Source organism: Oxyura jamaicensis, chromosome 1 (assembly GCF_011077185.1).
Source record: "Oxyura jamaicensis isolate SHBP4307 breed ruddy duck chromosome 1, BPBGC_Ojam_1.0, whole genome shotgun sequence".
NCBI lineage: Eukaryota > Metazoa > Chordata > Aves > Anseriformes > Anatidae > Oxyura > Oxyura jamaicensis.
Genome location: NC_048893.1, coordinates 203,854,482 through 203,879,095, shown reverse-complemented (window position 1 = coordinate 203,879,095; position 24,614 = coordinate 203,854,482). Strand labels below are relative to the sequence as shown.

The 24,614-nt window shown below is 69.6% G+C and overlaps 1 protein-coding gene across 5 annotated transcripts in view; it reads right to left on the bottom strand.

Annotated features, from left to right (window-relative positions):
• The window catches only part of NUMA1 (nuclear mitotic apparatus protein 1), a 34,521-nt gene extending 12,459 nt beyond the window's left edge, over positions 1 to 22,062 (bottom strand). The window contains exons 1-27 of one of the 5 annotated variants that reach the window (XM_035330730.1): positions 22,002 to 22,061; positions 18,315 to 18,387; positions 17,646 to 17,734; positions 16,497 to 16,576; positions 15,840 to 15,922; positions 15,555 to 15,635; positions 15,344 to 15,428; positions 14,508 to 14,637; positions 13,869 to 14,026; positions 13,100 to 13,217; positions 12,128 to 12,245; positions 11,719 to 11,859; positions 11,453 to 11,575; positions 9,400 to 11,009; positions 7,479 to 9,366; positions 6,942 to 6,983; positions 5,792 to 5,860; positions 5,533 to 5,643; positions 5,230 to 5,448; positions 4,987 to 5,144; positions 4,650 to 4,899; positions 4,295 to 4,574; positions 4,064 to 4,200; positions 3,732 to 3,947; positions 3,378 to 3,488; positions 3,108 to 3,275; positions 2,753 to 2,807 (exon numbers count right to left, since the gene is read on the bottom strand). In XM_035330730.1, coding sequence (XP_035186621.1) covers positions 2,772 to 2,807; positions 3,108 to 3,275; positions 3,378 to 3,488; positions 3,732 to 3,947; positions 4,064 to 4,200; positions 4,295 to 4,574; positions 4,650 to 4,899; positions 4,987 to 5,144; positions 5,230 to 5,448; positions 5,533 to 5,643; positions 5,792 to 5,860; positions 6,942 to 6,983; positions 7,479 to 9,366; positions 9,400 to 11,009; positions 11,453 to 11,575; positions 11,719 to 11,859; positions 12,128 to 12,245; positions 13,100 to 13,217; positions 13,869 to 14,026; positions 14,508 to 14,637; positions 15,344 to 15,428; positions 15,555 to 15,635; positions 15,840 to 15,922; positions 16,497 to 16,576; positions 17,646 to 17,734; positions 18,315 to 18,356 — 6,543 coding nt within the window. In that variant the 5' untranslated portion in view covers positions 18,357 to 18,387; positions 22,002 to 22,061 and the 3' untranslated portion in view covers positions 2,753 to 2,771. Of the gene's footprint in view, positions 1 to 2,574; positions 2,714 to 2,752; positions 2,808 to 3,107; positions 3,276 to 3,377; positions 3,489 to 3,731; positions 3,948 to 4,063; positions 4,201 to 4,294; positions 4,575 to 4,649; positions 4,900 to 4,986; positions 5,145 to 5,229; positions 5,449 to 5,532; positions 5,644 to 5,791; positions 5,861 to 6,941; positions 6,984 to 7,478; positions 11,010 to 11,452; positions 11,576 to 11,718; positions 11,860 to 12,127; positions 12,246 to 13,099; positions 13,218 to 13,868; positions 14,027 to 14,507; positions 14,638 to 15,343; positions 15,429 to 15,554; positions 15,636 to 15,839; positions 15,923 to 16,496; positions 16,577 to 17,645; positions 17,735 to 18,314; positions 18,388 to 22,001 lie in introns of those variants that run through there. The other 4 variants (XM_035330721.1, XM_035330735.1, XM_035330715.1 and 1 more) reach the window with 4 other exon arrangements.
• Between the last annotated feature and the right edge of the window lie 2,552 nt (positions 22,063 to 24,614).

Genomic DNA, 24,614 nt, shown 5'->3' with positions numbered 1-24,614 from the left:
TGGGCGTGGAGCCTGGAATGGGGTGGGCTGGGATGGACTGGGATGGATGTGGAGCTTGGGATGGGGTAGACTGGGATGGACTGGGATGGGGTGCTCTGGGATGGACTGGGATGGATGTGGAGCCTGGGATGGGATGGACTGGGACGGACTGGGATGGACATGGGGACTGGGATGGAAGTGGAGCCTGGGCTGTGCTGCCTGGGGTTTGGAGAGCCTGGGGGTCGGCTCCGCTGGCTGACGCTGGTCCCTAAGGCAGCCGAGAGCCCAAGGAGCCCAAAGACCCGGATCCCTGCCCCCAGGGACCTTCTACGAGTCTGTGACCCACCTGGGCCAGCTCTGAGCTTTCTCTTGCCCGCACTCCTCCTCCTCTCCCCGCGTGGCCCCGGGGAGACGTCTCCAAGCCGCGGTGCCGGACGCCCCGAGCACCTCCCGGCCGGGGAGCACGGTGCCGACAGCTCTCTGTGCCCAGGAGCTCGAGGGAGGAGGAGCAGCTCCGGAGCCGCCTGCAGCAGCTGGAGCCGGGCACCAAATCCCACTGGAGCCGCCCGGCCAGGATGGTGCTGTCGGCGGCGCGGAGCCGGGCGCTGAAGCCCCGAGCCAGCGCCCCGGGGAGCAGCGCGGAGCTGCCGGCTGAGGACCAGGGAGGCCCCGCAGCACCGGGTGAGCCCCCAAAAGTGCCCCGAGGGATCCTGTCCTGCCCGTGGTCGGAAGGATCCCATGCGGGGATCCGCAGCTCTGGGCTGATCCCGTGGCTTGCCTTGGCTGGGGGAGGACTGCCCCCCTCCTTGCTGGGCCAAGAGGAGCCGTGAGTGCCGCTGCTCCTGGGAGCGCTGTGAGCCCTGCGCTGGGCTGTCCCGGCCGGGTGTCCGACCCCACGCTGTTTTCCTGCCCCACGACCCCGGCGCTGCAGCAGGGGGAAGGCTGATGGGCTGTTTGTTCTCCAGGGTGTGCTCAGGACGTCCCTGCAGCCCCCAAGAGGCTCCGCAGGCAGAGGGCTCGCAGCCCCGCAGGCAGGTAATTACCTCCCACAGCGCCGTGTTGCTCCCCTAGCCCGGTGATTTTGCTGCCCTGAGCCTCCACGCTGGCTCCTTCCCCGCAGCTGGGGGCACGTTGCTGGATCCAGCAGCTGCCCCCTGGTTTCTGGCTGCCCGTCGTGCTTTATGGGGGGGGCAGCACACAGCACGGCGAGCCCCAAGCTTGCAGCACCTCCGCAGGGCTCTGCCAGCTCCCCCGGGGAAGCCCAGCGCAGGAGGGAGCGGCCACGGCGAGGGACGGGCAGGCGGCAGCGGAGGGGAGGCGGTGGGGCAGTGCCCCATCTGCTCGGGTGAGCGCTCTGCGGAGGTGCCCTCAGCCCGGGGCTCGTCCCCAGGGGTCGGGGACGCCCCGAGGGGCTCAGCAGAGGTCTGGGGACAACCCCCTCGTCCCCCTTCCCGCAGGCTGCTTCAGCGTGGCGCTCCTGCCCGCGCACGCCTCCCGCTGCGGCGAGGACGACTCCGACGGGGAGCAGCCGCCCTCCCCCGGCGCCTGGGTGCCCTGCCCCATCTGCCAGCTGCGGTTCAGCCCGGCCGAGGTGGAGCGGCACGCCAGCACCTGCGGGGAGTGAAGGCAGGGGCCACGCTGTCCCCGCAGGCTCGGAGCCCCACGGACCCCACGCTGCGCGGGGGGACCTGGGGACGCTGCGGGTGGCGGTGCAGAACGACCCCTCCAGGGGGGTCCCAGCGCAGGTGGAGGGAGGAGAGGAGCTGCTGGGCTCCCCGCGGCGGCGCCCAAGAGGCTGAAGCCACGTCGGTGGGGCCGGCGGACGGGGCGCATCCTGCCTGCCCCATGGCACGTCAGGCACCCCCAGCCACCAGGGCAGGGCAGGAGCCCTGGCACCCGGCCGAGAGGTCGCTTCCAGCCCAGCACCGGGGCTGGGGAGAGCAGCGGGGGCTCAGCCCTGCAGACGGTGTCGGGGGAGGCTCCGGCGCTGAGGTTCACGGGCGGGCTGCGAGGGAGCTGGTGGAGAATAAAAGGAGAGCTAAAACACAGAAACGCTGCCGCGTCTGCTTGGGCACAACAGCGAGGCCCCAGGTGAGCACCACCCTGAGGGAAGGCAGCTCCAGGGGCAGGGAGGATTTCACCCAATTTTTCCCCAGGCAGAGTTGTGCTGGGCCCAGGACAGCCGGATCCAGCCCCGGGGGCTGTGAGGCTGCTGCAGCTGTGCCCCCCCGGGCACCCACCCAGCACAGCCCCACAGCAGGGCTGGGACACGCCAAGGAGCCTGGGACTCAGCAGGAGAAAAATACAATTTATTTACAAGTAGAAACACTTTAAAAATGTCTCCTCTCGCCCCAGGAGTGCCGGCAGGGTGGCAGCGGGGAACCAGGTTCGCTCCTGAGGCGCGTGGCCCTGCCTGGCCTGGCTGTCCCCTGCCCCTCGCCCTGGTCCCCAGGGGCTCCCAGACCCCTGGCAGCTTTGTCCCCGTCCTGTGCTGGGCCCTCCCCGCTTCCCTCCCCAGTCCCCGGAGGGCTCAGCCCCTGCGGCAGGGCAGGATTTGGCCACGCACAGAGACTGGGGCAAAGCAGAGCCGGGGCAGGGGCACGGAGGTGCCCTGGGGGAGCAAACCCACCCCACACAGCTCGGGGGGGGTCACTGGGACACGCAGAGCAATGTCGGGGGGGGACGGGGGCCCCAAGTGCCCCGGCATTGCTCCAGGTCCCTGGGGAGGGCAGGGAGAGGCGAGGGGCAGCGGCTGGGTCCAGGCAGAGCTGGCAGCGCTGGGCTAGGAAACCTCAGAACTTGGCGTCCTTGAGGGACCTGCGAGTGGCCTGGAAGGGAGAGCAGAGGGTTACGGGGGGGGTCACCCCGTGGCGGGGGGGTGAGGAAGCTGTGCCTGCACCCACAGCCTCGATGGCCCCGTGAGGACAGCCACCCCCCCCCACCCCGTGACAGCAGGACCCGGTCCCACTGCCCCAGGGCCAGGGGGCCAGGTACGGGGCCGTGCCTCCCAGCCCGCAGCGGGGGGCACATCGCTCTCCAGCCCACGTGCCCCCCAGCAGGGTTGGGGGGTGAGCTTGTGCTTCCCCTCCCCATGCCCCGAGGGGCTCAGGCACCCCCCCCCCGCCCACCTTGCCCTTGGGGGACTTGGCGGAGGCGATGCGGGGCGAGCGGCGCGTGGAGCCGTGGGGCGAGCTCTTGGGGGTGGCTTTGCGGCTGGCGGCCCGGCGCAGGAGGCTGCTCCCCAGCTTCTTGGGGGTGTTGAGGATGCTGAATGCCATCGACTGGCGCCTCTCGGCCTGCGGGGGAGGACGCGGGGCTGTGAGGAGCTCTGGGCAGGATGGGAGGGGGTTGGGGTCCCGGCCCCCCCCCCCCCCCAGCGCCCACAGCCCCCCACTCGCCTGCTTGCTGGGTGCCTGCTGCTCGCTCCGCCGGCTGACCTGCGAGCTGCGCCGCTCGCTGCGGTCCCGGGGGGTCTGGGGGCGCGGGAAGCAGCTGACGGGCTTCTTAGACTGGAAGAGAGGGGACAAGGGTGGGGGGGGACACACCTCAGCTGGGGGCCAGGCCCAGGGGACCACAGCCCCGGGAGCAGACAGCGAGGAGGGGGGCGCACGGGAAGGCAGAAGGGCTCAGAGCTGCTCCCCCCTTGTGCGGGTCACTGGCCCCGGGGGTCCCCATGCGCAGCCGTAACCAGGTCCCCGGCAGCACCTCCAGCTCCTGGGGGTGCCTGTGGTGGGCCCGGGGGCTCAGCTCACCTCGGGGGTGTCGGGGCCCTGGTGGGACTCATCCGAGAGCCTCTTGCGCTGCTGCCGGGTGGTGATGCCCCCGGCCCAGCCCGCGCTCAGGGTGCTGCGGCGGGCGGCCGTGCTCTGGGCGATCTGCGCGGGCTGCATGCTGGCGCGCCGCAGCGTCTCCTTGGGGTCGCCCGTCTTCATCTCCTCATCCGTGATGGTGCCCAGCGAGTTGGAGGGCTGGGGAGGGGCGACGCTGAGGGGCTGCCCTCGGGGCCGGCCGCGCTCCAGCCCCGGCCTCCAGGCACAAAGGGGAGGGGGGGGGGGGGGGGGGGGGTCTGAGGCTGCCCCCTTACCCGGCTCTCCAGGGGGTAGCAGGTCTTCAGGTGGGGCGGGCAGGCGCGGTTGCGCTGCTGCAGCTCGGCGATGCGGTTCCAGTCGTCCAGCTGCTCCGGCTCGTCCTGGCACGTCCCCAGGTAGATGCTGCTCCGGCCTAAAACCAAAGCGGTGAGGGACGGGGAGGGGAAGGGGCCAGCAAGGCGCAGCCCCCAGCCGCCCCCCAGCAGCAGCCCCCTGCCCCGACTCACCCAGGCTGGAGCTGCTGCCCGCCTGCGAGCGCCGCAGGGAGCTGCGCGTGGCCGGCCGGTAGCCGGGGAGGCTGAGCAGCGCCGAGTGGCCGGGGGTCTCCTGCGGGGAGGAGGTCTCGGGCTTGGCGAGGGATTCCTGCGAGGGGAAGCTGGCGAGGGAGCGGGTAGAGGCGGCCGAGCGCAGGCGGCCCTTGCCCGGGGCGGCTTTTTGGGGCTGCTCCGAGCGGACGCTGCAGAAGGACGTGTCTGCGCTGAGCGGTTCCTCCGTCTTGGGCTCTTTCTGGGAGAGGAAAACAAATTAAAGCAAACAGGGTCAGGGCCCACGGCGAGTCCCCGCGCCGCGCCGTGCCCTCACTTTCGTCATGGTGATGTTGATGATCTGCGTGGTGCGGCGCCGCGCCGAGCGGGTCCTGCAGCCCGAGTCGAGGGAGAGGTCGCCCAGGGAGCTGGCGCTGCTCTCCAGCTTGGACTGCGTGCGGCTGGGGATGGGCGTGAAGTAGAGGCTCTCCAGGGACTCCACCTTGCGGGGCAGCCGCTGGGACGCCCGCGACTCCGCGCTGTCCGGCACGGCCGAGGCCTCCGACTGCGAGCGGGCAGCCTTCCTGTGGGACGGGGGAGGACGACGCGAGGGTTTGCCCCCAGGAGCCAGAGTTTGTGGTGATGGCAGCAGAACGGGGCCCTCCGAGCGTTACCTGGTGGAGTTGAGCGGCTGCAGCTCGTCGAGGCTGAGGTCGAGGCTGTCGGTGCTGAGGTCGGCGGGCTTTTCGCGGAAGCCCTCCCGGCTCTTCAGCGCGTCCGTCGTCACCTGGAACTTGCCGAGCTCCCGCAGCTGCCGATCGGCAAACTCCACCTGGAAGAGGAGCGGTGAGAGGCAGGCCCTGCGAGGCGAGGAGGAGGAGGAGGAGGAAGGCAGAGCCCCGCCGCGCCGTGCCCACCTGAGCCTCCAGGCTGCGGACCTGGCTGGTGAGGTTCCTGCAGTTCAGCTCCGACTCCTTGGCCTGCAGGACGCTCTGCTGCAGCTCCTTGGCCAGCCGCTCCGACTCCGTCCTGAGCTCCGCGTTCTCCTTCTGCAGCTGCTCCATCGCCTTCAGCTTCTCCGCCAGGTCCTGGTTCTGCTGCTTCTTTGCGTCGTAGTGGGTTTTCGCCTTCTCCATCTAGGAGGAAGCAGGAGAAGGAAAACCTGCAGCCCACCGAGCCTCCCGGAGGGCTGGGGGTGGCGGTGCCGGCTCGCAGCCTACCTGGGCTTTGTAGTGCTCGGCTGCCTGCTCCTTCTGGGCCAGCTGCTCCTGCAGCTCGGCCACCTTCTCCTGCTGGCGGGTGGCCTCGGTCTGCAGCTCCCCTTCCAGCACCTGCTCGTGGGGAGGGAAGGCAGGGGGTCAGAGCTGCCCCCCTCCCTGTGCCACCCGAGCAGCACGGCCACAGCCCTTGGGGAGCCAAACGGGGCTCACCGGGGACAGCTCCGGCTCAGGACCCAGCCTTAGGTCCCCGTCGACTTACCTTAACCCGCTGCTGCTGGGTGCGGGTGGCCTTTTCGTGCTGGGTCAGCTTTTTATTCAGCTCCTCCACCTGGAAAGGCACGGGTTTGTTACGCCAGCCCCGGGCACAGGGCTCCCGGCCGCAAACCTCCCCCCGCCACAACCAGCCCCGGCGCGCAGGACGGCTCCCAGCACCCCGCACGTCGGTTAGCAGACTCGAGGCAGGCAGCCCAGGGCTGTTAGTCCCTGCGGGGAGGAGATTTGCTCTACACAAGCACGGAGCTGCCAGGCACTAGAAGCAAACCGAGACCCCCCCCAAGCCAGGAGGATGAGAGGAGACGGGGCGCAGCACGGCACGCGGTGCCCGTCCCCCCGCGCCCTCGGCTGGAGGAGCCATCTCCGCTGCCAGCGGCTTGCTGCGGGATAAAGCAGCAGGAGGCCCAGCCCCACGGGGCTGCTCCGTGCCAAATTTCAGCACCGGGCTCCACGGGGCTGTTGCCACCCCGGGCACAAGGCGTGCGCGTCCCCTCGAGGGACCGGGGCGGCTGCCTCCAGCTCGCCCCATGCGCAGCCAGGCTGGGCGTCCTGCGGCAGCACCAGGGGCTGGGGAAGGGGCTGGGGGTGAGGATGGGGAGGCTTTGTCCCCCCCACGAGCCGATGGCCCCTCTTGACCCCACGGGCTCCCGGCCACGTGTGGGGCAGGGGCTGGGGGCGGCCTCTGGAGCGGGCATCGGCCACATCTGCTCAAGCAGCAGCGGTTCCCGAGTGCTGGCTCTGAGATGGGCGCTGCTTAAAAAATAATTTTAAAAAGTCATCTCCAGCCCAGGCTGCGTGTTGTGCAACCTCAGCGCTCTCCTCCCAGCGTCAGCCTGCCCCACTCGGTTAAAGAGGGTGGGGAAAAAAAAGGGGTGCTCCAGCTCGCCAGCACCTCCTCTCTGGGGACAAGGCAGCTCCGAGCCGAGGATTCGTGGTCCCCCGTTCCTCCTCCCCACGGGGCGGGTGCGCGAGCCCAGAGACCTGGAGCAAAGCAGCGCCTGCGGCACGCGCTCCGGGGACACCCCGCAGCGGGGTCCCCGCTGCAAACGGTTCCCAAGGAGGCAGCAGCTCTGCTGGGAAGCGGCCGGGGCCACGCACCGTCACCGTTTAAGCAGCCGGCACTTCGCATGCGTTACCTGCTTAGCTTGCTCTTTCTGAAATACCTCTAGCTGCTCCACCTGTCACGGGGCGAGCACCAAAGGCAGAGGTGAGCACATCGCGGGCGCGGGGCACGCGGCCCCTCGCGGGGCCAGACCCCCCAAACCCACGCCCAGGTTAAGGAGGATTCGGGTGTGGGGGGGACCCAAGCCCTGACGCTGCCGTTCCCCGTTGTACCTTTGTGAACCTGGGCCCTAAGGAACCCCCCCAGCTTAGGGACAAAAGGGATGGCGGGGGGGCAGAGCCCGGGCTCTGGAGGGCAGGGGCTTTTGGTGAGCAAGTTCACGGGCAACCAACGTGGCTGGGAGCCACCAGAGCCCTGGCAGAAAGTGAGGGGCAAGGCTCTGGAGGAGCCGACGTGCTCCCTCAGTGGGACAGAGCTGCCCGGAGCAGCCTCACAGCCAGGAAAAGCGAGACCGAGGTGGGGCCATGAGTGCCCCTTCCCCAGCGGGCTCTGCCTGCACTCCCCCACCCCGCATCGAGCGCCCGAGCGGGGAGTTCCACGAGCCCCGTACCTGAGACATCAGCTTCTGCCTCTCCTCCTGGAACTTCTGCCTCTCCTCCAGCACCTTCACCTTGGCGTTCTCGTACTTGTTGCTCATGGCCTCCAGCTTCTTCGCCACCTCCTCGACCTCCTGCCGGCTGCCCGCCACGAGCTTCTCTGACTCCAGCCGCAGCCGCTCCAGCTCCCGCGCGTGCTTCTCCCTCGCCTGGCCCAGCTCCGCGTCCAGCCGCTGCTGCCCGCGGCTCGAGCTCTCGCTCAGCCCCCGGTTCTCCTCGGCCAGCCTGGCGTTGGCCTGCTGCAGCCCCGCCAGCCGCTCGGCGTAGCTCGCCGCCTCCTTCTGCAGCCGCTGCAGCGCCCGCTCCTGCTCCGCCGCCCTCTCCCGCAGGGCCGGCACCTCGGCCGCCTCCAGCTTGCTCCGGGCGAGCTCTGCCTGCAGCACGCCGGCGGCTTTGGCCCTCTGCTCCAGGTCGTCGCGGTGCTTGCTCTCCAGGGAGGCGCGCTCAGCCTGCAGCTGCTGGCAGAGGTGCTTGAGCGGCACCAGCTCGCCGGCCAGCGCCTGGGCGCTGCTGAGCTCCTGCTGCAGGGAGGAGAGGAGCTGCTCCTTCTGGAAGTACTTGTCCTGGCACACCTTCACCTCCTGCCGGAGCTCTTCCTCGCGTTCGCTTTGGCAGTGGCGGTCCCTCTTCAGGGCCTCGATGGTCAGCCGCTGCTTCTCCATCTCCTCCTGGCAGCGCTGCACCTCCACCTTCATCAGCGAGCACCTCTCGGCCGCCCGCGAGGCGGCGGTGGCCATCTCCGCCTGCAGCACCCGCAGCCGCTCCTCCAGCTTCTTGCTCTTCTCCGACTCGGCGACGATCAGGCGCTTCAGCTCCTTGCTCTCGCCCTCCTTCTCGGTGACCTGCCGGTGCAGGATGGACACCTCGTGCTCCAGGCTGCCGATCAGGCTGTTCTTCCTCTCCATCTCCTGGATGCACTGGGAGATCTGCTCCTTCCAGCCCTCCTCCGACCTGCCCTTCTCCTGAGCCGAGGCGCGGAGGGACGCCAGCTCCTTCTCCGCTGCGGCAATGGCGTTCCTGCTCTGGGACAGCTCCTTGCCCTTCTCCTGCAGCTCCTTCCTCAGCGCCTCCACGGCGCCGTCCTGCAGAGCCTGGGCCGATCGCGCGGCCTCCAGCAGCTTCTGCAGCTCCGAGGCCTTCTCCTTGTGCTGAGCCGCCTCCCTCCTCGAGGCCTCCAGCTCCGCTTGCTGGTGCTGGGACGCAGCAGCCCGGGCCTCGGCCGCCGCCTTCTCCAGCGCGGCGATAGCGTCCTGCTGCTCCCGGCACCTCTGCTCCAGCTTCTCCACCTCCAAACTCAGCGTCTGGGCCTCTTTCAGCTTCTCCTGGTACAGGTCTTGACTTGAGCTGGATTCCTGCTCCCTGTGGCGGATCTTCTCCTCCAAGCTTTTGAGGGAGGCCTCCTTTGAGTAGACAGCCTTGATGCTGTCCATCTCGGCGTCGCGGGCCCTGGCGGCCCCCAGGAAGCCCTGCAGCTCGCTGTCCATCTTGGAAGCCCGCTCCTTCACCGCCTCCACCGAGGCGAGCTCCCCCTTCAGCTTGCTGACCGTCTTCTGCAGGTCTCTCAGCTCCTCGCCCCGCGAGACGTTCTTCAGCCGCAGCTCGTCCAGCTCGCCCTCCTTCTCCTCGATGAGCTCCAGCGAGCGGGCCAGCTCCTCCTGGTGCGCCGACCGCTCCACCCTCTGCTCGTTGATGGAGTTCTGCAGCTGCACCTCCAGCTCTGCCTTGCGGGCTTTCTCGGCGGCGCAGTCCGCCTTGGCTTGCTCCAGCTCCTCCTGCAGGCGCTTCGCCTCCTCGTCCCGGCGCGCCAGGTCCTGCCCGTGCTTCTGCAGCGCCTCCTCCAGCGCCGCGCTCAGCCGCGCCACCTCGCCGGCCAGCCGCTCCGCCTCGCGCTCCTGCTCCCCGTGGCGCCTGGCCGCGGCTTCGAGCTCCTTGCGCTTGAGCTGCTCCTCGGACAGCTCCTTGGAGACCCCCTCGAGCGCCTCGGTCGCCCGCCGCACCTCCGCCTCCAGCTGAGCCACGCGCTCGGCCGCCGCTCGCTCGGAGGCCGCCACCTTCTCCTGCAGGGCGGAGACGTCGGCCCTCAGCTTCTGCTCCTCGCCCTCCTTCTCCTTCGCCTGCGCCCGGGCGCTGGACAAGTCGGCCTGGAGCGCGGCCAGCCGCTCCTGGTGCTCGCTGGCCAGGCGCTTCGCTTGGGCCTCCAGCTCTTCCACCTTCTCCTGCTTGGCCTGCAGCTGCTGGCAGGCCTGGCCGTGCTCCCTGCTCAGCGCCCTCACCCTCTCCTCCAGCCTCCCGCGCTCTCCTTCCTCCCCTTTGGCAGCCGAGGACGCCTCTGCCAGCTGCCGCTGCAGCGCCGCCGTCTTCTCCCTGCACTCCTCGCCCAGCTGCTGCAGCTGCGCCTCCAGCGCCTGCCTCCTCGCCAGCTCCTCGCCCCTCTCCTGCAGCGCCTGGTCACGGCGCTGCGCCAGCTGCTGCCTCTCCGACTCCAGCTCGGCTATCCTGGCCAGGTTCCCCTCCAGGCTCTCGGCCGCCCTCCTCTTCTCGTCCTCCAGGATGCCCTCGGTGTTCCGCACCGACTCCTCCAGGAAGAGCAGCCGCTCCTGCAGGCGCGCGTTCTCCTTGGCCACCTTCTCCCTGTCGGCCAGCTTCTGCTGGCTCTCCTTCAGCTTGCCCTCCAGCTCTCGCAGCTGGGCTTTCAGCGCCTCAGCCGTCCCCACCTGGGCCGTGCTCTGCTGGCACTGGGCGGTGAGCTCCAGGACGCGGGCCTCCAGCTCGCGGACCTTCTGGCTCAGCTCGGCCTTCTCCTGCTGCATTGCCAGGGACGAGGCTTGGCAGGCCTCCCGGGCTTCCTCCAGGCTCTGCAGCTGGCCGCTCAGGGCTGCCAGCTGCGCCTCCTTGGCCTGCTGGAAGCGCTGCAGCTCCTGCAGGGCCGCGTCCCTCTCCTGGGCGGCTTTCTCGCGCTCGGCGCCGAGGGCGGCCAGCTGCCGGGCCTCCCCTTCCATCTCCTGCGTGACCCGCGCCAGCTTCTCCTCGCTGTGCTTCAGGCTGCCGCTCAGCTGCTCCACGCGGCGGCTCAGCCCGGCGACGGCCTCCTGCGAGGCTCGCTCCCGGCGCTGCAGGTCCTCCGCCTGCGCCCGCTCCTGCTCCACCTGCTGCTGCAGCCTGGCCGCCTCCTGCTCCCTCTGCAGCAGGAAGCCGTTCAGCTTCTCCACCTCGGCCGTCAGCGCGTCCGCCTGGGCCGTCAGGCGCGCCTCCTGCGCCCGCAGGTCCTGCTCCAGCTGCTCCTTGGCCAGGCGCAGCTCGGCAAGGGAGCTCTGGAGGCCGGCGATGAGCCCGCCGAGCTGGAGCTTCTCCTCCTCGAAGCGGCCGCGCTCGGCCTGCAGGGCTGCCTCCCGCTGGCTCTTCTCCTCCTCCAGGCGCAGGATGGAGGCCTGGAGCTCGATCACTTGGGCGGTGAGGCTGGACACCTCCTGCTTTAGCTCTTCCAGCTGGCAGAGGGAAGAGGAAGGAGGAAAAAAATAAATAAATAACACAAAAACATCCCCAGACGTCACTCAGGCGGTACCCAACAACTTCACGAGAGCCTCATGCCAGCGGCAGCAGCCGGACACGGAGCCTCCCTCCCTCCCCGAGCCCACCGCACCCCCACGAGCCCTGCCGTCAAACACCTTGCACCACTTCTGAGAGCAAAGCTCCTTTTTCCACCACGCGGATGCAGCTCCATCCCCAGCTGCCCTGCGCTACTGGGGCCGTTCCCACCCACATGCACGGGGTGCTCAGCCCCACAGCACCCACCCCACAGACGGCACCCAGCTCTGTCCCCTCTGCCCCCTGACCGCCCCCTCCCCACGCTGGGGCGGGCTTTGCTGGGCATTGCTCCACGGGCAGAGGGGTGTGGGGCGCGCTCTCCTTACTGGAGACCTGTCCGTACCTTCAGGATGTCGCCCATGACCTCGCCCTTCTCCTGCGTGCTGCGGTCCCCCAGCTTGGCCAGCTGGTCCTCCAGCAGGGAAATCTTCCCCTGGAGAATCTCGATCTTCTCCTCCAGGCATTTCTGGGGACAGAGACGGGTGATGGAGCAGGGCAGAAGGCAGGGCAACCAGGGGCAGTCACCGAGCTTTATCCTACGAGCTTTCCGACAGCCTCATCTCGTGCTTTGCCACCGGCGTGGTCGCCGGAGTGGCCCCAGAGCTTCACCTTCTCCTGCAGGGCAGCCCGCAGCTCGCCCTCCAGCTGCGCCTGCTTCTCCTGGGACTGCGTCAGGGCGGCGTTGTGCTCCTCGGAGAGCTCGTTCAGGGCGTCCTGCAGCTGCACCAGGTGGCTGGCGATCTCCCGCAGCTGCGGAGGGAAGCGGGGCAGGCAGGGTTAGTCTGAGCCCACCCGGCACGGAAACAGCCGGGGCCAGCCCAAACCCTGGGTGCTCACGGGGCTTCGTCAGCCGCCCTGCGTCCAAGGCACGAACGCAGGCAACATCCCCTAGAGGCCAAAGCCAAGATGGTGCTGGTGCCCGGTGAGCCGTGGGAAGCACGCCAAAGGCGGCCTTAATTCTTGAATGTTGGTCTGAGGGGGGCAGGGATACGCGCCTGGGGACAGTGCTCTTCTGTACCTTGAAGGAAAGGTCCCCGTTCTCCTCGGAGAGCTGGTTGATCTTCCGATCCATCTGGCCCTTCTCGGTCTTCAGGTCCTGGCACTGCTTCATGGCCTCGTGCAGGCGCACCAGCAGGCTGCGGGAGAGGAGCGCGTTACGGGGGAGCGGGAGCAGGACAGGCCAGGGCACCACGGGGCTGTGCGGGAAGGTACCCGGGTGTCCTCTGGGACAGTGAGAGAGCACCGTAATAAACCCAGCCCGGCGCTGGGTCCTGCTGCTGCCAGGCTGAGCAGGGCCGGGGCAAGTGGCGTTTGTGTTCTGCGTGGCCCTGAGCACTCCGAGCCGAAGGGAGAGGCAGCTAGCTCTCTGCAGCACAAAACACGTCAAAGAAGCACAGCCCCAGGCTGGAGGTGGGCGTCCTTCCCAAGCAAACACACCGCTGGAGAAGGGACGGGGCAGGGAGGGGGACAGCACAGCAGGAGACTTTCAAGCCCAGGTTCGGAGACGACCAAACTCGTGGGCGAGCAGCTGGGGAAGGGGTCGAGAGCTCCCTCCACTGCCATCAGCTTCAGAGTTCCAGGCAAAAAGCAGTTCTGGGCTCACTTGGCTGCAGCCTGCCATGAGCTGGGTGCCCTGTGCTGGAGATGCCTGCACCAAACACAACGGCTGGGCTCCAGCAACGCCAGCCTTTGGGAAACAGCATCCAACATCTCCCCGAAAAGCTTCTGGGGACACAGAGCCTGTCCCAGAGCTGCGAAGGCCTCCGTAGGCTGCAGCCTCTTCTGGAGGGCTACGTTTGGGGCAGCGTGCCCTCCTCCCATAGAGGAGCTGGCTGCTGATGTGCAGAAGGGGCCGAGAGCAGCAGCAAGGTCTGCCCTCAGCCCTGGCTTGCGTATGACCAGGGACAAGACGGGCAGCACGGAGCCCAGGGACGTGTGGGTGATGAGGACTGGCCCGGCAGGCGGGCAGCAGAAGCCCCCGGGGCCTTACCTCTCGTTCTTCTCCCTCAGCTCCTCCATCTCCCTGGGCTCCAGCTGGTCGGCAGCCTGCCTCTCGTTGAGCAGAGTCAAGCGGTCGATCCGGTGCTGCATCATGGTGATCTGCGCCTCTGTGCGGGACGGAACGGGCACGTTACCTTCTGCTGCTGCGCGAGGCCCCGGCAGCCGGGCTGGAGCTCTCACAGAAAGAGACGGAGCGAGGACACGGGAGCCAGGCTGGCAGCACCGCCGGGGGGGCCCAGCGTAGCTCCAGGTGCCTCCTGATGCTCAGGGGACGTAAGAGGGAAGGAGGAACCCGGGAGGAACCCGCCGTCCGTACGCGCCGTGGGAAATCCCCAGCGCAGAGAGCGTTTGAGACGTGGGTGGGAAGGCTGCGGCGCCCGCCAGCCTGTTCCCAGCCGTTTGGCAGCGGGATTAGCAGCAACCTCCAAGATCTGCCTGCTCGGAGCTGTTATGACAGCGCTGGAGCTGCCTTGGCTCCCCCCGGCACGGCTCTGCAGCACGTTTTGTTCCTGGCTAACGGCAAGGCTCCTCGGTGCAGCCGCGGCCCCGCAGCCAGCCCCAAGGTGCCCGCTCTGCTCGGGACAGAAAAGCCCCAAAGCCGCAGGCTGCACTCCCCTGGGGTCCAGCAGGACAGACCGTGCCTGAGCACGGTCTGGGAGGGTGTCAGAGCTGTTACAGCACGTCCCAGAACCCACAGGAGGTCCCAGCCCCGGAGACCCCCCCCCCCAGCACCCCAGGACACCCCACCAGCCACCGACCCTTTTCCGTGATGAGCTTGCGGTTCTCCGCCAGCTCCAGCTCCAGCTCGTCCCGGTTGTCCCTCTCCACAGCCAGCTGCTTCTTCAGCCGCCTCAGCTGGAACTGGGGGGTCTGCATGACGTCCCCCACGGGCGAGGCCGGCGGGCCGGGCAGGATGCTGCGGGACCCCAACGCCTCGGTTATCCGGAGGGGCAGGGAGGTGCTCCCAGACCCGCTGCGATCCCACCACCCGAGCAGGAAGCCCCCCGCCCCAGCCCAGCGCCAGCCTCTAGCGTCCCTCCCCTTCCCACTGCTGCCGGAGCCCGTCGCAGAGCCCTCAGCGTGCTCCAGAGGTGGAGATTTAACCTTTGCTGCCTGACCGCCAGCAGTGCCACAGGCCTGGCCCTCCTCAAGCCACCCCAGGGCAGGAGGGGGCCACGACCTGCTCCGGGAAGCGTCCGCGCTAGCTGCAGAGCCAAGAACTACCTGGGGATAACGCAGCACCGCTCACAACCGTACACCACGGCGCTGAGGTGCCTGCAGCAGGAGGGCACCACGGCAAGCAGGGGCCCTTCCAGGGGTGTGTGGGTGCACCCCAAGGACACCCGTGGGTCCCATCATCCGTTCTCCCCCCACCTTGTCCCCCCCCCGGTACGTACTTGTTGATGCCAGAGGAGGAGGCGACCTTCTGCAGCTCCAGGAAGCGCACCTCGCGCGCCTGCGGCTGGGGGAGCCCCGGCGAGCGCTGCTCCGAGCTGCTGCTGGCCGCGCCAGGCGAGGGCTGCGCTGCTGGGACACAGCAAGGGGCAGGTGAGGGGCAGGGCATGGGCTTCGTGCTCACACCGCGAGGGTTTGCAGGCTTTCCGCCCCAGCTCTGAACGCCCCGGTGACCGCGGGCTCCCTCCAGGATGGATCAACCCGGCCAACAAGCTGCAAGACCCCTCGCGTCCCTCCTGCCCCCCTCCACGCATGCAGCAGGAAGGTGCCCGGCCCCCCCAGCTCAGTCCCCAGGGGTCCTCAGGGGAGACGAGACTGTCCTTGGTCTCCTTATGGACTGCCCTTCGTCCCCTCACGGGAAGCTTTCGTAGCGCCCAGTGCGACAGCCGGGGGCACCCAGTGGCGGGGCTGCTCTCCTGGGTTGGCAGCTAGGGCAGCAAAAACGGGGGAAAAACCAGCAGCTTTTGTGCTCTAGAGAAAAGCCACCCGTGCTGCTCAGGTGCTACCAGCACGGGAGCCGGGCGGCGCTCAGCACTCGGAAAATCTCACCCTGCTGCAGAGGTTGGGGCCTGTCCGTGCCACTCTGCTGGCGTCCGGACATTGCCACAAGGACAAACAACCCTTCAGCGCTAACGGGGCGCTGCCAGCCGGAGAAAACCCACGCCTGGCAGCCTGCTCTCCCTGCACGAGGTTCCTCTAATGCTGGCCCGTCGGTGCCCGCAGTGCAGGCTGGTGGGGTGGGCACCGTGCCGGGCACTGCGCCGGGCACCGCGCTCACCTCTCCTCTGCAGAAACGCCTCCAGGTTCTCAGTCAGGCTCTCCTCGTTGTCCAGCACAAACTTGAGGATGTTTGCCAGCTCCACCTGCGCCAGAGGAGCCGGGGGTTAGCAGCTGCCCAGCGGCAGCTCTGGCACCGAGGGGCCGGCGCTGGCTGCGGGGGGGACGCGGGCGGGTGCCCAGCCGGCCCCTTGGTGGCACCAGGGCAGTACCTGGGTCTGGTAGTCGAACTCGTTCCAGTCCCCAGGGTTCTTGCTGCTCATGGAGCTGTGGTACAGCAGCAGCACGGCCACCTGCAGCGAGGCAGAGCATCAGGAGGGGAGCCAGGCGGCACCAGCCACGCGTGGGTTTGGCCCCCCGAGCCGCTCAGCCCCCTGGGGTGCAGCCCCTCCATCTCGGGGCCCCCCGGGACACGGCTGTCCCTTCCAGACCCCACGCTGGGCACGTGGCAGCAGGGACTGGATGCGGGACAGAGGAGCCCTTCGGCACGGCGCTACCTTGGCCAACTCCAGCTCTTCTCCCTCCAGGAGCTTCTGCGCTGACACCAGGTTCTCTGCGGTCGATTTGTGCTTGCAGAGCTCTGCAACACGGAATGGGATCTCCAGTCACACCGCGGCCCCGCCGCCGACTGGGGACGAGCAGCAGAGGGAGGAGGAGGGAGACGGATCCCTGGGAACAGCTTCGGGGTGGGAGACACGTCACCCACCGCCCCTCGGTGGGCGTCCGTCACCCCCAGGCCAGGGGCTCGCTCCCAGGGGCACCGTGGATGCTCGCCCTTGGAGAAGGGGCGCAGGCGGCGAGGCACCAAGGGGCTGCGCCACAGAGCCAAGCCAGCAGCGCACAGCCCCCGATGTTACCCGTGGCTGGGGGATTCCCCTCGCACTCAGCCCTCTGACCACCCTCGGGGTCGCTCTGTGCCTTTTGCTGCTCCGCCGGCAGCACCAGCCCACCCTGGGCCAAGGACACGGCGTCTCCACGCCCAGCGCCCTGCTGCGGCGAAGACTCCCCAGCTGGATTCGGCCAGCAAGGACTTCCCAGCCTGGATTTGGGCAGCCCTGCCTGCACCGAGCAGAGCTGCCGGTGCAGCCGGGGTCACCCGGAGCCCTGGCAGAGGAGGGGACGGGGCTGCTGCGCCCCTCGGCGCAGGCTCTTACTCTGCAGAAAGCTGCGGACGAAGGCTGCTCGCTCCGGCAGGGGCTGCTCCAGGACAGACTGCCCCTCCTCGGTCTTGTGGCTGCAAGAGAGCGCAGGCGGGCGCGTTAGTGCTTTACGCAGAGGGTGAACAAAGGCTGCCTTCAGGCGAGGAGAGGCAGCTCCCTGCAAGCAGGGGCTTTCCCGGGGCCACCTCGGTAGCGAAGCGAGCAATCCCTCGCCGCGCCAGAACCATGCGGGTGAGCGAGCCCCGCACATCCCTGCCCCCTGCCCCAGAGCCTGTGCTGGGTTTAAGGGGGGGAACGAGGCTGCCCCCGCCGTGGCTCTGGTCCAACATCAGCCTTTTGCTCAGCGGCAGCCAACGCAAACGGAGGCCACGTGCCTATAACCCGCGCCAGCCTGCGCCCCGCTGGCACCGCTTCCAAACCCTCGGCTGCTCTCGGACCGCCAGACGCGGGGACTTGCGTCTGCACCTTCCCCACGAGGATTTCCCGGTGCTGTGGGACCTCCCAGCCCCCTCAGACCAAAGGCAGCTCACCCTGGGGCAGCCCCGGGGTGCCCTCCCTGCCACCACCCCCTTCCCAAGCCGCGGTCTGCCTGCCGAGCACACCCCGGTGATCCCCAGTAATCCCAGGCAGAGCTCGGGCTGGGGAGGTTAATAGGTCCGGATAAATATATCCCGGCGCAGGCAGCTCCCTCCTCAGCGCCCCGCTCGGAGCAGGCTCTCGTTACACGGCGCTGCGGTTAATTATAGCAGGCTCCGAGCAGTGCTCGGCCAGGGCAGCAGCCTCGCAGCCTCGCCGGGGCGCTAATTAAGTGCGTGCCCCATTGTGGTTTGCAGCTTTTAGTCAGCCCTGCTCACGGGGGACGAGAGCAGCTCCTGGGATGGGAGTTCCTCCATCCCTGCCCCAGGAACAGCTCGTGCTGGGGTCAGTCCTGCCGTGTCCTGCTCGGGAGCAGCCCCCCCGTTCCCTAAGAGCCACCAGGACAGCTCCACGGGGCAGAGCTGCCGCTCCTCAAGCTGCTGCACAGACCCCGAGCTTCCTCGGGACCCCCAGGCTGAGGCTCAGGACAACCGGCCGGCTGCTTCCTCGCCCACGCGGCACTTACGGAGGAAGACGCGTGCGGCCAGGAGAGCCCCCGGGACTCACGTTTTGTTGATGATCTGGATGAAAACGCGGCAGTCCTGGAGCTGCGAGAGGTCCCCGAGGGGATCCGCGCACACCTTGCTGCTGTTCACCTGGGGAGGGGACGAGACGGGGAGAAGTGAGCGGCCCAACAGCCGCACCACAACACCCCCTGCCTCCCCCTCCAGACCACACAGAGACCCCCTGCCCTTCCCAGCACCCCGCCAGGACGAACGGAGGCAGCACCCGCACCCACACCCCTAGGAAGCCCCCACCGGGCCGGGCTGGCATCGCGGTGATGCTTTGCTCGCACGCGGCACGGCTCCGTCCCCGTCTGTGGCAGGGGCTGGGAGTGAGATCTTCAAGGTCCCGTTGAACCCACACCGTGATTTACGAGGCAGGACCCTCAGGCTGTTTATGCCCCAGCTCCTCCTGCCTCCCACACCGGCCGTGCCCTCCGGGCTGGTTTCCAAGGCGGGACGGAGCCGTCCCAGCATTTTGGGCTGCTCAGCAGGAGCAAGCCCCCGCCGACCACCCCCCCCCCTGCCACAAATCCCCCCATGACCAGCCCTGACATCGAGCTGCTGACGGAGGGTCCCCAGCCCCGACAGCAGCTCCCAGAGGGGCAGCAGCTGAGCCCCCCGGCACCACCCCGTGCCCGCGGAGCCTCTCCGGGCTGCGGCGACGCGTTACCCAAGCGAGGAGAGCCGCGGCTCTCGTGGCGTGGAGAGGCATCTCTGCGAGGCTGCCGGCTCGCTGCCCGGACCTAGGAACGCCAACGGAGGAGGAAAAAAAAAAGAGGCAATTAAAGGCCAAACGTAGCAATTACATTCCTATACAGCCTGCTCGTGACGCCGGGCTCTGCTGCCTATGAAGCAGGATCTGCCCGACGCGCTGCGTTACCGGCGGCAGCAGCCTGAACCCGCATTTTCGGCCCGGAGAAGCTGGAGGAGAGCAAGAAACAGTGGGGCTGGAGAAACAGTGGGGCTCCCCACGGGGCTTGTGGCTCCCCACGGGGCTGGGGGCTCCCCACGGGGCTCCCGGAGCAGCGCTCGAGCACGACCGTCCCCGAGGCAGGCCGGGAGCGACGCTTCCAGCCTCACGTCGCAGGGGGACGGCAGGGGCACGGGGAGGGGAGCAGCCCAGGGCACAGAGCAGCGATTGTGTTCGGGTGACCTAAATTCCCCGGGGAACGCACGGCCCGGGAGGGCAGCTCGGTGCCTCCGCACGGCAGCGCCCAGGTGCAGCCAGGAGCACGGTGCCAGCCGCGGCGGTGCCCGGGCGCCCTCGGCTCCGCTGGGCGTGCTGGGGACGGGCACGAGGAGGGGAAACAGAGGCTGTGAGCGCCGGGAGCTCATCGCTGGGCTTTTGGGGACGTTTGCACGGAGGCTCTGTCGTTTCCTCCTCTCGGAGCACGCTGCTGGGGAGCGGGGAGCCTTCCCACGAACTGCCCGAGCTCGGGAGGCCAGCGAGGGGCTGCACCAGGGGCCAGGGCTCTGCCGCTGCCGCCCTGGCCGTGGCAGGATCCCAGGATCCGTCCCTGCCGCAGGCACGGGGCCGCTCCGCCTCCCGGGGGCTCTGACGAGGGAGGAAGCCGGCAGGGAGCCGCGGGGCCTCTGCCAAGCACGGAGGGTCTGGCGTGCGGGGCGAGAGCCCGCGTGGGCGCCCCGGCCCTCCCACGCCTCCCGGTAATTCCAGCACCTCCTCCCGTGCCCTCCTTCCCCTTGCTCACCACCAGCTTTTCAGGAGAAATCGAGCATCTGGCGCGCGCCACCGAAGCCTGCACAGCCCCCAGGGAAGGCTGCTTTGGCTCCCAAGCCAAAACCTGCTGGCGACCGCGCTGCCACCGCCGGCACGTCCCCCAGCGCCCTCGCCCCGCGGCTGCCCGAGCCTTGCGCCACGGCCGCGCTGCCCCAGCCCCGCTCCGTGCCGCAGGAAGCCGCCTTCCAGCCCGGCCTGTCTTTCAGGTCTCGCCCTGGTGGCGTAAATCAGCCGGTCACGGCTCCGGCACGGCTCCGTCCCCTCGTCCCCGCGGCTCCTGGGCGCTGCCTGTCCCTGCCCTCGGCAGCGGGGGCTATCTGGGCGCTGCAGCAGCCTCCCCGCCGCGGCCGGCGCTGGCCTCGTGCTGATAGCATCTATCGGGGAGCCCCAGCATCCCCGGCCGGCTCCGGCTCCAAGTCTCAGGGAAAATGTCACGGCTCCGAGCGGGGAGGCTGCCCGTGCTCGGGGAGAGGCCGGCACAGCGCCGGGGGGCACGGCTGAGCCGGAGACGGGGAGGGCAGAGCTTCTGTAGGGGTAACGGGGAAGGAAAAAGGGGGAAAAAAATAAAATAATAAAAAAAGAGTGAAGCCAGCAGGCTGGTGGGGCTCAGAGCCAGCCCTGCCTTCGGGACGGTGCCAAGGTCCGGCGGGTTGCTGTCAGCTCCGTGAGCAGCGCCGTCCAGCCCGCTGCTGACGGGGCGCACCGGTGCCAGCAGCACCTGGACTCTGCTCTCCCCGTCCCTGCGTCCCCGGGCTGGCAGCGCCCTGCTGTGATGCCGGGACCCCAGGGACATGCGGGCAGCCCCCAGGTGTCCCCGCCAGGCTCCACGGGGCTCCCTGCTCGCCAGGCGAGCGGCAAGGCCGAGGCTTGGCCGGGCAGGATCCGACCTCGGGACGCCCGTCTCACGTTTCACGTCAGGAATTCCTCCGCCGTGCCCTGCCCTCAGCGCCTTGCCCGGCGTGGGGAGGGCACAGGGCTGCCCCCGGTCCCCTGGGACGGCAGCGGGGGCTGGAAGGAGCCCGGGGAGGCCGCCGGCCGGGACGTCCCCGCGGCTGTCACGGTGCCGACGTGCAGGAGGGGGACGTGGGAGCGCTGCCAGCTCCCCCCGTGGCGACCTTTGCCTCTGCCGTCCCCGGTGCCACCCCGATAACCCTGCCACGGGGTGCTGTGGGGGGCTGAGCAGGGCCAGAAATAACCCCAAAACCCACCTGGGGAGGGGTCCCCGGTATCGGAGCCTGGAAGGAGGGACAGGGCGAGCAGCCGTGCCTGGGCAGCGCGGCTCCTGGAGCTCCAGGGCCCTCTCGGTGCCCCGGTTCTTCACCACCGCCGTGTTCCTGCCGGTGCTGCACTGGGGCTGCTGCCCCGGGGCTGCTCCCTATCACACCCTGACCCCTCACCAGCCGCTCCAGAGGCTCATCCAGGCACCAAACCCCCGCAGAAATCTGCGGGATAACGCTGCCGGGAGCCCGGATCCACCTCCGACCATCCCCGGAAGCTTTGGCCACCACCGTCACACACCCCAGGCGCCGCGGCTCGGGCCGCTCGGAGACACGAAGCACCTGCAGCCCGCCCGGCCTTGGCCGGAGCTCAGGGCGCTGGGGAGGAAGGAGCCCCCCCGGCTCCAGGCGCAGGAGTTGGGCTAAAAACAGCTCGTCCCCGGGGCTGAGGCACACACCCCCCCCGTGCACGGATGGACAGCGGGGGCACCGGAGGCTTTCTCCATCTGGACAGCCCCGGGGAGCATCAGCCCTCCCAGGGCAGGATCTGGCCCCGGCACCGTCCGGAATTCTTCTTGCTGAGCTCAAACGCAGCCCCCGAGCTGCTCAGCCCCCCAGCTCCGTGCCCGGCTGCTCTGTGTTGGGCACTGCGGGAGCGGGGTGGCTCCGTGGGCACAACTCCCGGGGCTCTTCCACCCCAGACCCCCTTCCTCGACCCCCTTCTCCCTCTGGACCCCCTCCGACAGCAGCACAGAGCCCCCCCCCCGGACAACCACGGGGCTGAGCAGCGCCAAGGCTGCACGGCTCCTTGCCCCGGGCACCGTACGGGGAACCCCGAGGGGCTGGGGGTGCTGAGCCCCGGAGGTGGGGGGGGGCACGGGGACGTCCCCACTGCGTTGTCCCCTGCTGTCCACCCCCCAGCGCCCGCTCCAGTCAAAACACGGCGTTACGCAAGCGGGCGCCTTCCTCCGGGCTTCGCGGCGAGCCAAGGAGCCGCGCACGCAGGGCCTGGGGGGGGGGGGGGGGGGGGGGGCGCACCCCGCGCCCCCCCCCCACCAGAAAGTGCTCGGTGTCGCCCCCAGCCCCACGCCGGACGGCCCCACGGACACGGGGGGCTGGCGGCGGGGGGGACGCGGGCAGAGCCGCCCCGTGCAGGCGGCCGAGCTCCCGGATGTTGGCGAGCGCAACTTGGCCGCGCGCCCCAGCCCCGCGTTCGCACCTCGGGGACGCGGCGGTGCCGAGGGCGGGGGTCCGGGGGGGGCTGCGCCGGGCCGGGAGCCACGGGCTGGGAGCCACGGGCTGCCCCCCGCCACTGCCTCCTCCTCCTCCTCTTCCTCCTCCCCCCTTCGGTCCCGTTTGGAACCAACGCGGAAGCCGGACAAAGTCTTTGTTCGGGCCTTACCGGAGCGCTACGGCCGCCACCCGCGCCTCGCCGTCACTCCGCCATCCGCGTGTGCCCCCCTGCAAGCCCCTCGAGGCCGGGGCGGCGAGCGGCCCTGCACAAAAGAAAAAGTTGTGTTGGGTTTCGGCCGGGGCTGGCAGGAGATGGTTCCCCTTCCTGGCCCGCGGCCACCCCACGTCACGGCAGGGCTGCGCTCGTTAAAGGCGCACGGCACAAAAAGCCGCCGGCTCGGCAGCGGGGAGGGAAGGGGGCCAAGGAAGCCCCCTGCCCACCGGGGGCCGTGGGATGGGGGCAGCGTGGGGGGACCGGCCCTGGGGGCGCGCGGGGACCCTCGGTGAGAGGGTGCTGGGGTCCCGCAGAGGCCTCGAGACCCGGTGCTTTGGGGTTTGAAGCACGGAGAGGGGTAAAAGGGGATTTTCTGTGCTGCCCCTCGCCTGCCCCTGCCTCCGTGCTCAGCTCAGAAATGTCCCCGATCCCAGAGCCATGGGCTTGAGGACCCAGAACAGCCAGCCAAGGGGATCGCCACGGTGTAAAGCAGCACCCTGAGAGCCGCCTGAACCCGGCCGGGGACCCCCCCAGGGACCTGAGCCAGGCACCCGCACAACCCCGAGGTCCCCCAGAGCCTGGGGTCCCGGCCCCGCTCGCCCAGCCCCACGTCCCGGCGGCTGCTGGAGACCCCGCAGAGGAGCCCCCAGCCCCTCTCTGGGCAGCCTGGGCCAGGGCTCCGGCACCCGCCTGGCCCAGCAGTGCTGCCTGGGGCCCAGGGGGCACCTCCCGGGCTCTGGGCCTGGGGCCTCTGCTCCTGGCCCTGGGCACCCCTGGCGAGAGCCCGGCTCCGGCCTCTGCGCAGCTCCCCGCAGGCCCCGGCAGCCCGGCCCGGGGCAGGGGGTTGGCAGCGGGTGACCCCCGAGGCCCCTTCCACCCCCCGCTGCCCCCTGACGGGATTCTGACCTCGGGGGATGGAGACACCGCCCCCCCCCCCCCCCCCCCCCCCCGGCCCTGGCCCCAGGGGACCAACACCCAGGGCTCCCCCCAGCCGCCAAGCTTCATCAGAGCTCATCGGGCTGCTCAGGGCGGGTTCCCCGGGTGAATCTGGGCTGACTTCCCCCCATTTTCTCCTCCCCGTGCTGGGACGGAGGCGAGGGCGATGGCCTGGAGCCCCCGGGGCCTTGCTGGAGGCAGGCCCAGCGCCTGCTGCCCCCGCTGCCAGGACTGGGCCGGGACCACTTCGGTGGGATCCGCTCCTGCCCCGTGGGCTCGTACGGAGAGCCCAGAACCATCGCAGGGCTGGAGAAGCCCCCCAGGATCACCTGGTCCAACCACCCCCTACCACCAATGTCACCACCAAACCCTGTCCCCAAGCACCACGTCCAACCTTGCCTTGAACACCCTCAGGGACGGGGACTCCACCACCTCCCTGGGCAACCCGTCCCCAGGCCTGACCGCTCTTGCTGAACAGAAATGTCTCCTCATTGCCAACCGGAGCCTCCCCTGGCACAACCTGAGGCCGTTCCCTGTGCCCCTACTGCAGTTACCTGTGAGCAGAGGCCGACCCCCAGCGCCCCCCCCCCTCCTCAGGGAGCCGCAGGGAGCGACGCCTCCCCTTCCCCTGCCCCTCCACCCTGCCCTATAGGCCCCGCCCCCTATAGGCCCCGCCCACCCGTTTAGGCCCCGCCCCTTACCGCCGCCGCCTCCCCGATTCAAACCGCCGCTCCCGCCCCGCCTCGCGCCGCCATTGGCTGCTGCCGCCGTGACGTCACGTCACGTGGGCGGGCGGTGCGCGGCTGGGATGGGGGAAGGTCGCAAGTCTCGGAGCGGGGCCAAGGTCTCGCGAGAGTTGCGGGGCTCGCTGCGGGGGGGGTGTCGGGGAGGCGGGGGAGGGCGGGGAGGGGCCGAGGGGAGGGGGAGGGGGCGCCGGGGGGGACACGGACACGCGTGGGGTGGGGGGGGGGCAAGTTTGGGGCACGGGGACATGTTTGGGGCACGGCGGGGGCATGGGGACATGCGTGGGGCCATGGGGGGACGTGTTTGGGTCACGGGGACACGCGTGGGGCCATGGGGGGACTTTGGGGGGCACGGGGGGACATGGAGACACGTGTGGGGCCATTGGGGGACAGTTTGGGGGCACAGGGACATGCGTGGGGCCACGGGGAGACATGTTTGGGTCACAGGGACATGCGTGGGGTCTTGGGGTGTTCCTGTGGGGTCCCAAGGGCACATCTGGGGGGGGCAGGGTGGTCCTTTGGGGTACACGGACACACGTGGGGCAGGAGCAGGGGCTGGCGTGGGGGGGGCACCCGTGGGGCTGTGAGCTATGGGGGGCACTGGGGACATGGGGGGGGGCTGTGGGCTTGAGGGGGGGCAACGGGGTGAGCCGTGGGGTGGGGGTGGTGACCCCCCGTGTGTCCCACAGCTGCCGGGCTGGGGTCCCCACAGCCATGGGGTGCTCCTGGGGGGGGGGTAGGGGAAGGGGCACAGGTACAGGAGGGGAAGGGGCACGGGCAGGGGGCACCCCCTTGCCCCCCTCACCCCCACCCCCCCAGAGCCGCAGCCCCTCTCCCAGCCGAGCGCTGCTCCTGCCCCCCATGGGGCTGCCCCCCCACCCCACAGGGG